This window comes from Arabidopsis lyrata (assembly GCF_000004255.2).
Source record: "Arabidopsis lyrata subsp. lyrata unplaced genomic scaffold ARALYscaffold_3, whole genome shotgun sequence".
In the NCBI taxonomy this organism is placed as follows: domain Eukaryota; kingdom Viridiplantae; phylum Streptophyta; class Magnoliopsida; order Brassicales; family Brassicaceae; genus Arabidopsis; species Arabidopsis lyrata.
In genome coordinates this window covers 9,245,385-9,260,360 of record NW_003302553.1, presented here as the reverse complement: position 1 = coordinate 9,260,360, position 14,976 = coordinate 9,245,385, and the positions used below count along the sequence as shown (strand labels likewise).

General features: G+C 48.2%; 1 protein-coding gene across 2 annotated transcripts; it reads left to right on the top strand.

The window, feature by feature from the left end:
* The first annotated feature begins 19 nt into the window (after positions 1 to 19).
* On the top strand, positions 20 to 14,897 carry LOC9319347 (nuclear pore complex protein NUP155). 2 transcript variants are annotated; one of them, XM_021030248.1, is made up of 5 exons: positions 20 to 219; positions 13,642 to 13,695; positions 13,795 to 14,269; positions 14,372 to 14,427; positions 14,546 to 14,897. In XM_021030248.1, the coding sequence occupies exons 1-5, from the start codon at positions 53 to 55 to the stop codon at positions 14,664 to 14,666; spliced, it is 873 nt and encodes a 290-aa protein (XP_020885907.1). In that variant the 5' UTR covers positions 20 to 52; the 3' UTR covers positions 14,667 to 14,897. The 2 variants fall into 2 exon arrangements, with proteins under 2 accessions (XP_020885907.1, XP_020885908.1); XM_021030249.1 differs by lacking the exon at positions 14,372 to 14,427.
* Positions 14,898 to 14,976: the final 79 nt, after the last annotated feature.

Genomic DNA, 14,976 nt, shown 5'->3' with positions numbered 1-14,976 from the left:
AGTAGAGCAACTGGTTGACGACTACAGTACCACCTCATCAGATGGTGTTACAATGACTTGTATTGCATCTACTGATAAAGGTCGGATTTTCTTGGCTGGACACAACGGTCTCATATACGAGCTGCTTTACACTATTGGCTCACCTTGCCGTCTTGTGTGCTGCACGCCACCTCCGCCTATGCCAGTGCTTTGCCCTGACGCTAACGAGTGGGACGAAAGGTACACATAATCGACCTGTCTCCTCTCTGCTCTTTGATTCTTGTGGAAGTCGAAACTAACACAATCGAGATTTGTCTAGGGTTTTAATTTAGGGATACGATAAATATGAATTCTCAAAGAACAACAGAAACAATTGTAACCAAAGATGGTGTTCTTGATCTTATTGATGAAAAGAGTAGTTTTGATCGTACAAGAGTTTGATCGTAAAAGAAAAGATGTTTGTGCTATGAGAGCTTTGCGTAGTGTAAATTCTATAGCGATATTGATTGCCTTTTGCTTGAGCCTTGAGTCTCTTTATATAGGGATAGTAAACCGCCTCTCCACCGATATTCTCGGAAGATTTCCATTTTCCTCGGAGTCGGCTTAGAATATTGCGGATAAGGATACTTTCCTTATTCTTCGGAGGCTTTTGGAAGATTTCCTGATTTGCAAAGATCCTTCAAGATTATTCCTTATCATTTCCTAGTATCTCGGAAATGATCCTTCTTTTTCAGAAATGATGCTGTTCTATTCGGAAGTGATACTATGGAAGTGAATTTTTAACCAAGTCTTTGCCTCGGGTGACTCTGAAGATTTCACCTCGGGTGACTCTGAAGATTTCACCTCGGGTGACTCTGAAGACTTCACCTCGGGTGACTCTGAAGACTTCACCTCGGGTGACTCTGATGACTTTGCCTCGGGTGACTTTGCAGACTTCGCCTCGGGTCACTCTGAATACTTTGCCTCGGGTGACTCTACAGACTTCACCTCGGGTCACTCTGAAGACTTCGCCTCGGGGTGACTGAGGACTTCACCTCGGGTGACTGGTGTGATTGGTTCAGGACAGGGCGCCTGAGTGGCCTGTATCCGAGGCGATGTGAACTGTACCCCTAGGCGATTTGAGGTGTACCCCTAGGCGATTTGAGGTGTACCCCTAGGTGATTTGAGGTGTACCCCTAGGCGATTTGGGCTCGGGGACACAGGCAAAGTTGGCTCGGGAACACAGGTGAAGTTGGCTCGGGAACACGGGTGAAGTTGCCTCGGGCTTGTACCCGAGGTGAAACCGGCTCGGGTGTAATGATAGTATAACTTGTACCCGAGGTGGCCAAGCTGCATCTCGTGGTGATGAACGTGTCCCCGAGGCAAGACTAAGAGTGCTCTGGGCCGGTGTGAATATCTCCTGAGGCGATTAGGAAGTCTCCGAAGCAACGGAGTAGAGAGAACATATGCCGAGTTGTTTCTCCTATCGATGTTTGGCTCGGTCTCAAGATATGGGTGAAATCCGACCCCAACAGTTAGCCCCCCAGCTCGTTGACTTGGGGAGCAAGTGTGACGAGCTTCATGAATGAGTCGACCGAGCCGTTTACCATTCTTGGTGCTTCATCCCTGACGGTTCGCATCTCTTTGGGAGACTGAGGTGGCTTGTGCGAAGAAGGCCGCGAAGAGGGAGGTCGCCGCCGAATTTACCCAGGAAGTCAAGGTGGCCGAGGTGAAAGTCGCTCTATTTGACCAAGTGTGAGACCGATACATGCACTTTATGCAGGAGAAAGCGTATGATGAGTTGATCGCCGAGCTGGAGAGCGGCAAGAAGATTGAGGATGAGAAGGAAGAAGTGCTGAAGTGGAAAAGCGGAGTACGCCGATGCTGAGGCTGAATACATCAGACTTGGTTCTTGAGCTACAGGAGGATCTGAAGGTTTTCCCAGGGTCTCCGGACTCTGTCCACGAAAACCTCGGAAATAGATCGATTAAAGGCAACGCAGTTGAAGTAGGTGTCACCGACTTAGGGATCAAGTGTAACGAGCTTCATGAACGAGCAGACCGAGCTGTTAACTTCTGCTTCGAGTCGCCAGTGAACCTGAGGCGGCACTCTTAGAACCGTCCTTTTTCTTCTTTTTTGGTTGTAGTGTAAGATTGTGCATGGATGACTTTGTCGTTGTATTTTTGCAAAGTAAAAACAAACGCTATTTTCAAAGATCCTTGTCTTCGAAGAGAATACAATGATTTTGAATAGTTTCCGTATCGAAACATCTTTTTGTCCTAAGTAAAAAAGAATTATGTAGCCGGAGCGAAAGATAGATACCAGTGTTAAGATAAACTGGATTTTAGTAGCCGGAGCGAAAGATAGGTACCAGTGTTAAGATAAACTGGGTTTTAGCAGAAAGATTTGAACGTTCACGGTCGCGACCCGATTCGATTCAATCGATAACCAGTGCTTAGAAGCGAACTGGGGCACCAGTGTTAAGATTTTACTGGGGTTTCTGAAGACAATTTCATCTTTGGTCGGATATCTTCGACCAGATTGTCTCGAATGCTTATATAGCGCGCTGTAACCGTGGAGGTGTAGATGAATTTAGTTCGCGGGCGTGGCCATCGCCCAAACAAACCGAACGGAGTTTAGACCGTGTTGATTTCCCGAGGCGAAGTTCAGACCGAGGTGGATTGATCGGATATTTTGATCGGGATAAAACCCGAAGCTGTAATTTAGAGGCACACTTGGTTAACACTTTGAGTTGGAGTATGTGTATACGGAACCCACTCCCCCCTTTTTTTAATTACGGGTGGTTGATCGGATAAAACACGAAGTGTAAATTTAGAGGCAAAATTTGTTAAAAATTTGAGTTGGAGTATGTGTATACGGACCCCACTCCCCCCTTTTTTAATTAGGGGGGTAGCTGAACTCGTCCGAGGACGAGCTGCCTACGTACCCTTATTAGGGATCAAGTCACCTCGTAGTTCAAGTTTATGCGTACCTTAAGTTTTTAGCGGTAGTATTTCCTGAGGTGTTTCCACAACTGAGATAGTCTCGGCCTCCTCGGGACCGGTTGTGACGGCAATGGGGCTAGGATTCGTCATCTCCACCTCAGGCTCATCAGTCGCTTTGGGAGGAGCAAGAGTTCCGAGAACGGCCTCCAAAGCTTTCTTCTCTACGGCCGCCTTCTATTCCGCGAGGTACTTATCCTTGCTTCGGCCAATCTTCGCCTTTTTATGATTGACCTCGACTTTAGATTCGGCGAAGAGGTTTCGAAGTTTATGTGCTGCCATGAAGCACATCCTGGAATTCTTTTGGCTTCCCCATATCGTTTTCACACCGTTAGGCGTCGGGAATTTCAAGCAGAGATGGTATGTCGAGGAGACAGCTCGCATTAGGTTTAACCATGGGGTGCCCATAATGGCGTTGTAGATGGTCGGCTGATCTGTGACAGAGAAATCAACTATCTTCGTTATTCCACTGGCCTGGACTGGCATCTGAATAGTTCCGAGTGTCATTAGGGTTTCTCCAGAGAATCCAAGTACTGGCCTCGGAGTCTGGTTTACTTGCGACATGCTGATGTTCATTTGCCGAAGCGTCTCGTGGAAAATTACGTTAATAGTGCTGCCGGTGTCGATCAACACCCTTGATACGTCGTGATCTCCGATGGCAAGCGTGATGACCAGAGGGTCGTTATGAGGCCTGTCGAGCCCATTTGTCTCACTTTCTTCGAACATGATTACATCGTTAGGTTGGTCGAATGGCCTTAACCAGTTGCTGGGTGCTTCGGCTCGTCTCTGATAGGCTTTGATCGCGGCTACGGTGTCGGGACAAAACGCTGATCCTCCCATTATCGTGTGGATTCTTTGTCGTGTTCCGTCATGCTCCCCGTCGGGTGTTCCCCGGATTCTCTTCGGAGCCTCTGGCTCCCTTGGCTCGGGACCCCTTGCTGTGTCCACCTGTTCGGGCTGAACTTGTTCTGGCTGTAGGTCTTTGAGGGTTATGTTCGTCCCAAACTCTCCGGCTAGAAATTTGGCCGCTAATATTGCTTCGAGGTTCCTGCATCTGGAAGTGTGATGCCCGAAGGTATTGTGATGCTCGCAGTATTCTTTTTCGTCACCTGGGGGTTGACTTCTTGTCTAAGTGAATGAATCTCTTCCTCGCCCACGGCCTTGGCCTCGGCCTACGTCGACTTGATAGTTGTGGGCTCCTGAGAAAATGTGCCCCTCGTGGTGCGTGTACGTTTCATTCTGATTTGACTTCTTCTGGCTCAGCGGTCCTGTTTGGGCTTTCTCGGTTCGAGATGCTTGCTTTATCGGCTCGTGTCTCTTCGCTAGTAGCTCCATTTGTTCTTCGTGGGCGACGAAATCCGAGGCTCGGTGCAGCGCGTCGCGAATTGTTGTTGGTTTAGACAGGTTCAACTCTTTCCTGAATTCTGACTTGTACCAGAGAGCTTTCTTCAAAGCCGAAAGGGCGGCTACATCTGTGATTTCTTCGACCTTGGCTAGCGTCGATTTGAAAGTTGTGAGGAAATCTCTTAACGGCTCGGTGGGTTATTGAGACAGAGACCACAGATCTGCGTCGGAGGTTCCGGGGTCGATGAGCACGGAGTATTGCTTGAGGAAAAGTGTCGACAGCTCGTTGAAACTGTCAATCGAGTTTCGTTCCAATCTTGAAAACCACTCTAATGCGGGTCCCTTGAGGTGTTCCACGAATAGTAAGCATAGACCAGCATCCTTCTCCCCGGGCTTAAACCTGGCTCGGGCCACGGATATCACGAATGATTTAATGTGACCCTTCGGGTCGGTTGATCCGTTGTAAGAGTCGATTTTGAACTTCCCCAGATTGGACATCGTTGTTTCGGAAGTTCTTTTGGTAAAAGGCGTATTCCGAGATTCTTCCAAAATTCGGTCGATGTTAGGTGCAGAGGATGAAACGCTATGTATCTGGGTTTTGACGAGCTTCATATCAGCTTCCGCCTTGGCTAGGGAGGCTCGGATCTTGCTGAGCTCGTCCTCTCTTTCGGATTCTTCGGCCCATTTTATGTTTTCCTCAGTTTCTTCGTCATCAGTGAGATTAGTTCGCTCGGCGGAGTTACCTCCAGCTCGGGTGCGCTCGTCTTGCAAATCATCCGGCTCGTTCGTCAAGTCCACTGCGTCTGGCTCGGTGGGATCATCCTGAGGAGCAAGTGATGAGCTTCACGATTGTTAGTCCGAGCAGTTTGAACATCGTTCCGAGCCAATCCCTGTATGCCGAAACTGTCCATGCTCCAAGGGTCCTTCTGATGATTCGAATTCCTTTGACGCTTCATCTCCCTCTAGCGTGTGACGGTTGAAATTCTTTCTTGAGAAGTGGAAGAGTTTTCGCTTGTTCCCAAGAATTTCGGCGGACGTGAAACTAGCTCTGAAGTCACGCGCGCCCGACGCGCCGAAGCGTTCTATAAATACTCGTCTCGCGATTTATTTCCTCAATTCTGTAATTTTCGAGCAAAAATCTTAAGGTTTGTTTCTTTCGCTCTAATCTTGATTTAGTTTATGCTTCTTCTTTTTCCGATTTTCTTTTTCGTAGCGCCGCTGTGTTTAGATCTAGGTTGATTTTGCCGGCGCCGGGTCATTCCGAACCAGTTTACAAACGAAAGATGGTTTGGAGCAGTTCAGGTGGGTCCGAGGTCAGTGCGTCGGGTCATTCCGAACCGAGCTGTAGTGCTGAGTCTTTATCTGGAAACCGAGGGGATCCGAGCCAGTTTGTGGCTCGGGGGGATGCAATTGCTAACACGGCTCGGGATGAAGACCTCCCTGATGACCCCGAGGCAGTTTTGAACAGAAGGAGCAGGCGTCCTCCATCTGCGGATGAGGCGGGAGTTTCTCGCTGGCAGGATGTGCCCGAGCCGTCGGTTTTGTCCGAGGTGAAGGGTGAGATGGTTACTTATGATCCCGAGGAGGGAGCCAGGCTACTTCAGTTGGCGATTCAAGGTGCCATGGCTCAAAGGAAGAAAACCCGAGCTAAAAAGGTGAAAAAACCTGATCCTCCCGGTTCCACTCTGTCGACTTCAGACTCACTTCGGGATTTAAAAGCACGTTTCAACTTTGGCGAAGGGGTGACTCTGCGATTGCCGACTTCCAATGAGAGAGCCGACGATCCTCCCGAAGGGTTCTTTACCTTGTACGAAGGATTCTTCTACTTTTGCTTCCTCTGGTTCCCAATCCCGAGGCCGATCATTGAGTACTTATGGTCGTATAAGCTTGCTTTGGCCCAGATCACGACTCGAGGCCTTCGACATTTAGTTGGAATCTTAGTACGTGGATTCGAGACGTATAACAACATTGGTCTTGATCATCTAAGGAATTTGCTGGAGATTCGCCGTGTTCCAAGCTGTGAGATGGAGAGATATTATATTTCTCCACGTCCGAAGCGAAGGGTTATCGGCGGCTTCCCGAGCAAAGATGAGAAGTACACCGATCATTTCTTCTTCGTCGCCCTTGACGAAGATTGTGTCCCCGAGGGCTGCCTTGAAAAGATGATTGGAAAATGGAGAAAGATTGGTAGTTCATCCGTGATTCTTGTTTGTTTTCTGTTATAACTTGGCTTTAATTGATGTTTCGATTTTCTTTTGCAGATCGAGGCCCGAGCTTCCTGGATCGTATTCCCGAGGACCTGTTCAGCGTTCGTGAGGAATTGGCTGCTCGGAAGTGTCACTGGATTAAACATTTTTCCCAAGGAAGGGTTGAAAAGGCGTTAAGGATTCTTCACGGCGCGTCCTGTTCCACTTCCTCATCTTCTTCAGACCAAAGGCTAAGTTTTTTTACGGAGATGCAAGGGGTGAAGATGTCCTTAAGGGAAAAGAAGGCCGCCGAGAAGAAGGCGCGCGAAGAGCAGAGAACGATAGAGGCGGCTTTCGGACCGGTGGCTCCGCCCGAGGCTATAGCGGGGACCGAGGCAACTACCGTCCCCGAGGTGATTGTTGATCCCGTAGAATCGGGTGCCGATTTAGCTGTCACCATGGCTCTGTCCGGGGTGCCAGATGGTATCCCGATTGGGGATGTTGCTAGCCAGGTTCCCGAGGCGGGAAACACATTGGTGGTTGGTTTGCCTGCTGGTGGGCAGACCAGGTCCAAGAGAAAGCATCCCCGAGGAGAACACTCCGGAGATAAGCGTAAAAGGTCGAAACAGGCTCACAGCTCCTCTCGGCCAATATACCAAGACAAGGTTGCATCTGCCAACCTTATCGCTTCCTGCGCCTGGCCGCTGCTTCCCGCTCCAGAGGGCTTGGTCGAGGCGGAGCGGTGCGGTGAGGCCGCGGCCAATTTTTTGAAGGTACGCGTTCGAGTCCCTTTTTAGTATAAGGTAGCCTTTTTTCATGTTTTAACGTCTTTATCATTTTGCTTTCCAGGCCTTCTCCTCGATGAACACTATGGTTCATTCCTACGATTCTGCAGCTCGTGAGCATGATGCGGCTCAGGAGCGATTTGAGGCTGCTCGGACTGAAGCCGAGAGGAAGATTGTCGAGGCGGTCACAGCAACACGGACTGCCGAAGCGCTGATTGTTTCCGAAAAGGAGGCGAGGCGAAAAGAGGCCGAGGAGAATGTTCGTGTCCGTCAGAAAGCCGAGGCGGAAATTGAGAGGCTCAGGCGCCTGCTTGTCGAGGAGAAGGCTCTTCGCGAGACCGAGGTGGCCCGGGCGAAGAAAGCTGGTGAGCGAAAGATCACCGGGGAATTTGTCGAGAAGGTCAAGATGACCGAGGTGAAATTGGCTGAATTTGACAAAGTCTCCGAGCGATACATATACTTCTCTCAAGCGAAAGCCAACGCCGAGCTGATCGAAGCGCTTGAATCCGGGGGAAGGATTGAAGATGAAAAGCTTGAGGTCGCCAGATGGAAAGAGGAGTATGGGGATGCCGAGGCTGAATACGCCAGGCTGGGGGCTGAGCTGCTCAGAGACTTGACCGTTCCTCCGGTGTCTCCTGTCTCTACCCATGACAGCCTCGGGAACAGATCAGTGGAAAGTGACGCGGTTGAAGTCGGAGTTACCGATCAAGCGGGAACGTTTCTGAATCCTGCGGCAGCGCATGTCGAGGAGCAAGACGAATAATTCTGAGGCGTCTCTTCTTTCTTTTGTTTCATGTTTCAAGTTTCTTTTGTAAAAACTTATGCTTGGATGGCTTTATCCACTGAATATATGTTCTTTTTAAGTGCTCGACTTGTTTTTGTTTATCTAGAGATGTTTCCGAACCAAATTCGGTACCAGTGTTGAGTAACTGGGTTTTCGTAAATCTGGGTTGTTCATGGAGAAGTTAATCTTTCCGAATCGTTCTAACTTCTGGGCCGAGGAAACGAATTACGCACCAGTGTCAAGGTAACTGGATTTTTGCAAGCGTGTGACGTTAAGAGGTTAATTCTTCCGAACCGTTTCAACTTCTGAGCTGAAAGTGAAAATGGATCGTTCACCAGTGTTAGGATAACTGGGTTTTGGTCATATGGGATTAATCTTTATCGGTTGCGACCCGAGCTGATATAGTCGATGCCAGTGCTTAGAAGCGAACTGGGGTACCAGTGTTGAAGTTAACTGGGTTTCTGAAGACAATTTATTTGGCAAGATATCTCCGACCGAATTGTCTTGAATGCTTATATAGCGCGCTGTAACCAAAGCGGTGAAATGAGCTCTCTGTTCGTGGGCGTGGCCATCGTCCGAACGAACTGTTGGCTTTGTGGGTCGATAAGGAGACCGTAAAGGTTCCCGAGATGAATTTTGGGATAGATGTCGAGGTGGATAAAAATGAAAATCCGAAGGGTAAAAACTTAGAAAATTTGAAAAATTTAGTGGGAGTATATGTATACGGACCCACTCCCCCCTTTTTTAATTAGGGGGGTAGCTGAACTCGTCCGAGGACGAGCTGCCTACGTACCCTTTTCAGGGATCAAGCCACCCCGTAGTTCGTGTACATGCGTACCTTAGGTTTTTAGCGGTAATATTTCCTTAGATGCATTGCGTTCCAGGATCTAGGTACCGCTTTGCCATTCATGTTGATGAGTTTGTAGACGCCAGGACGGATTACCTTTGCGATCGTGTAAGGTCCCTCCCAATTCGCGCCGAGCTTACCTGCGTTCTGCTCGGCGGTATTCTGGAAAACTTTGCGTAGTACGAGATCTCCTTCGTGGAAACGGCGATGCTTAACGTGAGAATTGTAGTACCGAGCCGTTGCATTCTGATAGTTCTGCATACGGATCAAAGCCAAATCTCTTCTTTCGTCAATTAAGTCCAGCTCGTCCAGCATCATCTGAGTGTTGGAATTTTCCTGCTCGGGGAGAAAACGTCTTCTTAGTCCTGGGATCTCGGCTTCGGTGGGAATCACACACTCCGTGCCGTAGATAAGGGCGAAAGGCGTTTCTCCCGTGGCCCGCCGCGGCGTGGTTCTGTGCGACCATAGTACTCCTTCCAATTCGTCGGCCCAGCGGCCTTTCTTCGCGTGGAGGCGCTTTTTTATTCCGTCGAGAATCGTCTTATTTTCCGCTTCGGCTTGACCGTTTCCCTGAGGGTACCGAGGCGTAGACTTGCTGAGGCGACTTCCCCATTTCTCGCAGAATCCTTCGAACCGAGCCTAAATAAACTGCGATCCGTTATCTATAACGATCTCGTAAGGTATCCCGTGGCGGCATATGATGTTCTTCCAGACGAAGCTCTCGACCTGCGCGTCTTTGATGCTGGCGTAGGAGTCCGCCTCGATCCATTTGGAGAAGTAGTCTGTCAGTACAAGGACGAGTTTCTTCTGCTTGGAGTTGTGTAGAGGTCCAATGATGTCCATGGACCATCGCATGAACGGATAAGGCGAAGTGATGGAAGAGAGGAGATCGGCGGGTTGATGAATGGTTGGTGCGTGCCTCTGGCATTTGTCACACCGTTGAGAAAACTTCTCGCAGTCTTTGACCATTGTCGGCCAAAAATATCCGTGGCGTTTGATCTTTATAGCTAGGGCTCTCCCGCCAGAATGGTTTCCGCAAGATCCACCGTGTACTTCTTCCATGACTCTCCGAGCTTCATTTCCTTCGACACAGATAAGGAGGGGACCGGAAAATTGCCATTTAAAGAGTTCTCCGTCGATCAGAGTATACCGAGCCGCTTTTGCCTTAAGCTTCCGAGCTGCCCATTTTTCAGTAGGAACTTCTCCATCGGCAATGTAGCTTCGGATGGCTCCGATCCATTTGGCGTCGCTTCCGTATTCGGGCTCGGTTGCGTCTGTAGTTTGCTGGTTTAGCAGTTCGATGTCCATTTCTTCCGGTTCTTCTATCTCCCGAGCTGTTAGAACTTGATCCTTGCTATTATCTTCGATTCTCGGCTTTTCGATGAACTCGACCGGTATGATTCTCTTCAGATTCGGGTCGGAGGTTGAAGCTAGAGCCGCTAAGGCATCGGCCGATGTGTTTTCACCTCGTGGGATTCTGGTTAACTCGAACTCTCCGAACTGTTTCGCCAAGTCTTGCGTGAGAGCAAGATACGCTTCCATTCGTTCGTCGCGAGCCGTGTATTCTCCATTGAATTGATTAGCCACGAGCTGGGAGTCGCAAAAGGCTCGCAGCTTGTTGATCTTAAGTCCCCGAGCCAGCTTAAGTCCTGCTATCAGCGCTTCATACTCAGCTACGTTGTTAGTCGCATCGAAATTTAGCCGAAAGGATTGTTCGAGGATTTCACCCTCTGGTGATGCTAGGCGGATTCCGACGCCAGAACCTTGTTTTGAGGATGAGCCGTCGACGTGGAGGATCCAAACAGCGTTGGGTGACTCTTCTCGGGCATTCTCTGTTGGCAGCTCGATGATAAAATCGGCCAGGACTTGAGATTTCGCGCATGTTTTGTTCCTGTATTCGATGTCATACTCGCTGAGTTCTACTGCCCACTTGGCCAAGCGTCCCGATTGGCTCGGACTGTGCAGGATGGTTCGGAGTGATACGGGCGCCATGACGACAATTGAGTGAGACTGGAAATATGGCCGTAGTTTCCGAGCTGACATTACTACGGCGAGGGCGAGCTTTTCCGTTTGCGGGTAGCGTGTTTCCGCGTCGGTGAAAGTTTGCGAGACATAAAATATCGGCTTCTGCTCTCCTCTGTCTTCCCTGACTGACTCCACTTATCGCCGTATCAGAGACTGCGATGTACAGAAATAATGGCTCGCCCGGGACTGGTTTCGCCAACACCGGTGGATTAGCCAAATACTTCTTCAGTTCCTGGAAAGCTTCTTCGCAGCGATCGGTCCATTCGAATTTCTTGTTCCCGCGCAGAGTATCGTAGAAAGCCAGGCATTTGTCAGTGGACCGCGAGATGAATCGGGTCAAGGTTGCGACTCTCCCGGTGAGACGTTGGACTTCGCGCTTGTTCTGTGGTGAGGGCATATTCAGTAGAGCATCGATTTGCTTTGGGTTTGCCTCGATGCCTCGGTGAGTTACGAGATATCCCAAGAATTCTCCCGACTTTACCGCGAAACGACATTTTGCCGGGTTGAGCTTCATGTTGTGCTTGTTGAGCTGGCGAAAACAGTCGCGTAGATGGGCTATGTGATCGCTTTCTTCAAGGGATTTGACTAACATGTCGTCAATATAAACTTCCATCGTCTTCCCGAGCTGCTCGGAGAACATCCTGTTGACGAGCCGTTGATACGTTGCGCCAGCATTCTTGAGTCCGAAGGGCATGACTTTGTAACAGTAGATACCTCGGTCTGTGATGAATGCTGTCTTCTCGCGATCGTCGGGGTGCATGAGAATCTGATTGTATCCTGCGAAAGCATCCATGAATGATAGCAACTTATTTCCCGCGGTTGCTTCCACTAAGCGATCGATATGTGGGAGTGGAAAACTGTCTTTAGGGCAAGCTTTGTTCAGATCGGTGAAATCGACGCAGACTCTCCACTTGCCGTTCTTCTTTTTAACCACGACAGGATTTGCTAACCAGTCCGGATATCTTGCTTCGGAGATCGAGCCGATCTTCAGGAGCTTTTCTACTTCGGCGTTCACGGCATCTGCGCGATCCCAACCCAATTTTCTTCGCTTCTGCTTGATGGGCTTGAAAGATGGGTCAACATTCAGCTCGTGGCAGATTACGTCGATGCTTACCCCAGGTAGATCTTCAGCTGACCAGGCGAAGGTGTTGATGTTCTCTTTGAGGAATGAGATGAGCTCGGTCTTGATTTCCTCGGTTAAGTCGCTGCCAATTTCCACGCATCGTTCGGGCCGTTCGTCGTCGAGGCTAATGGAGATTATAGGATCCGAGGTAGGCTTCTTCTCCTCGCGCGCCTCCTCGATCTGTAATTGCTATAACTGTTTAGATATAGCCTTCTCTTCACTTCTCGCGTCTGGCAGGGTCGGCTCGGGTTGCGACTCTGGTGTTGTCGGTTGGTGTCGCGAACGTAAGTCTTGTTGGGTTGATGCCAGGCAAATCCCTCCGGGCTCGTGGCGGCCGAGTCTGGAAACGCGTGGTTTTTTGTTGCCCACGGGTTGCGATTTCGTCGACTCGCTGCGCCAAGGTTTTGTTAGCTTTCTCTTGGTCGTCAGCTTTCTTCTGGAATTTAACCATCAGGTCTTTCAGTTCGGCTAGAGTCGCTATGATCGTCGGATCGGCTTGAGGATTCTGAGGGTTCGGAGGGTCCGGGTTCCCTCCTCCAGCTGGTGGTGTCTGACGACCATCTTCGTTCATCGTCCTTTTCGGTAATCGAGTTCTGCGTCTTAGGGTAAGAGAATTCTAAAGTATCCCCACAGACGGCGTCAAACTGTGGAAGTCGAAACTAACACAATCGAGATTTGTCTAGGGTTTTAATTTAGGGATACGATAAATGTGAATTCTCAAAGAACAACAGAAACAATTGTAACCAAAGATGGTGTTCTTGATCTTATTGATGAAAAGAGTAGTTTTGATCGTACAAGAGTTTGATCGTAAAAGAAAAGATGTTTGTGCTATGAGAGCTTTGCGTAGTGTAAATTCTAGAGCGATATTGCTTGCCTTTTGCTTGAGCCTTGAGTCTCTTTATATAGGGATAGTAAACCGCCTCTCCACCGATATTCTCGGAAGATTTCCATTTATCTTGAAGTCGGCCTAGAATATCGCGGGTTTAGGATAGTTTCCTTATTCTTCGGGGTTTCTTGGAAGATTTCTTGATTTGAGTCGATCCTTCTAGATTCTCTCTTATCATTTCCGAGTATGTCGGAAATGATATCTTGCTTAGAAATGATACTTCTGGAGGCGAATATGATTTCGCCTCGGGTGTCTATGATTTCGGCTCGGGCTGCATGGATGATGGCATGACTCCCGAGCCGAGCTGGGGAGACTCTGAAAAGATTGGGCTCGGATACTCTTCGTCGATTGAGCTCGGCTACTCTCAGAGAAGCGGCTCGGGCTACTTGTGAGGTCGGCTCGGGGTGGAAGGAAAGCTCAGCTCGGGCATGGTGACATATAGGTTCCCGAGCTGTCGTGGCAAACGTCCCCGAGCCGGTATAAGGTGACCCGAGTCATATCAATCGACATTCTCCGTGCCAGTTCAATGATTGATCCCGAGCTGTTTCGGCAGTGTTCCCCGAGCCGGTTTTGATGATACGGCCCGAGGTATTATTTCCTAGCTCGGACTCAGTGCGGGTGGAATCCGACCCCAACAATTCTGAATTGAAAAATGACAAGCTTCTTCTACTAATTAACTAACTCCTTCTTTTATACGTCAGATTGAGTCGTGATCCTGCTTCTGTTGTCGATCTTCTCAAGGAACTGCGTAACAAGTACACATAATGACCTCTGTCCTTTGATTACGATGTGAAAATGACAAGCTTCTTCTACTAACTAACTCCTTTTTTTTTTTTGTGTTATCTATAAACTAGCTACTCCTTATTCAACAAACACTTTAGTGACAGATCCAGATTCTGGTTCCGAGATTTTGATCCTGTTGTAGAGATGGTCGTTGATAATGAAAGGAAAATTTTACACGCTCGTACCAAGGAGGCGGCACTCAAGGCCTATTTTCTAGGGATGAAGGGTGAAAGCCCTATTGAGAAGTTGGGGCAAGTAGATAATCTGTTAGATCATCACAGCCCAGACAAAGCAGCAAGCAGAACTAACAAGCTATCTATAGTTAGCATATCTCCCCTGTCTTCTAAGCTGGAATCCAATGCGCACCTTGTTGCTGTGTTATCAGATTGTACTAGGATTTATCTCTCCACCTCATCATCAAGTCAGTCCTCTCCGAATTGTTTGAGAGTAGTTACAACTCCTAACTTAACTATAGACCAGAGAAAGGGTCTCTCGACCAAGGCTGAAATCGCATATTGTCCTACCTTAGGGAATTGCGAATTGGAGGTTAGTACCACCACCGACCGCTCTTTGACTTACAGCATTTATATTTGTTTTATCTCATATACATATATATAGACTGGCTTGTCAGAGGAAAAACTCTTTCAGGTAAGTAACTGTCATAAAATGTTTGGAGACTCCACCATTTTGTCATGTACATCTCGGTAAGCTTTAATTATATACACTCATAATACTCTTAAAAACTCTTCTAGAAATTTTAAATATTAGTAAGAAGATATGAGTTTCTAATTATTTGGTACAAATGATGTGATATGTATATAGATATGTACCGAGTCGATTTATGAGGAAGCGGGTGAACATTGAGAGTATCAGGAGGCAAGAAGCGGGGATGTGTGATGCGATTGAGAAGCGGAAGCTTGCCATTTCGAAAAAGATTATGTAAAACGGGACAATCCAACCATCTTAGTTAAGACCCACTTCACAATTTCCTTGTCTCTTTCTGCAATCATCAACTCTTCTATCTCGCTAACTATGTTTATCTGTTAGTGTTGCGACTCGTAACGTTATTATGTATATACTGCAATGTAAGAACGCCTTTTTCTAGCAGTTTGACCTTGGCCTTGAGTTCTCTGTATAGAAACCAATTAGAAGCAATGATAAAGTCACTTGGTAACACATATTTTAAATTTTTAACTAACAAGCCAATCATCTTGCAGCCAACAAATTAAGAAGCAGATTTTTGTGAATTCATA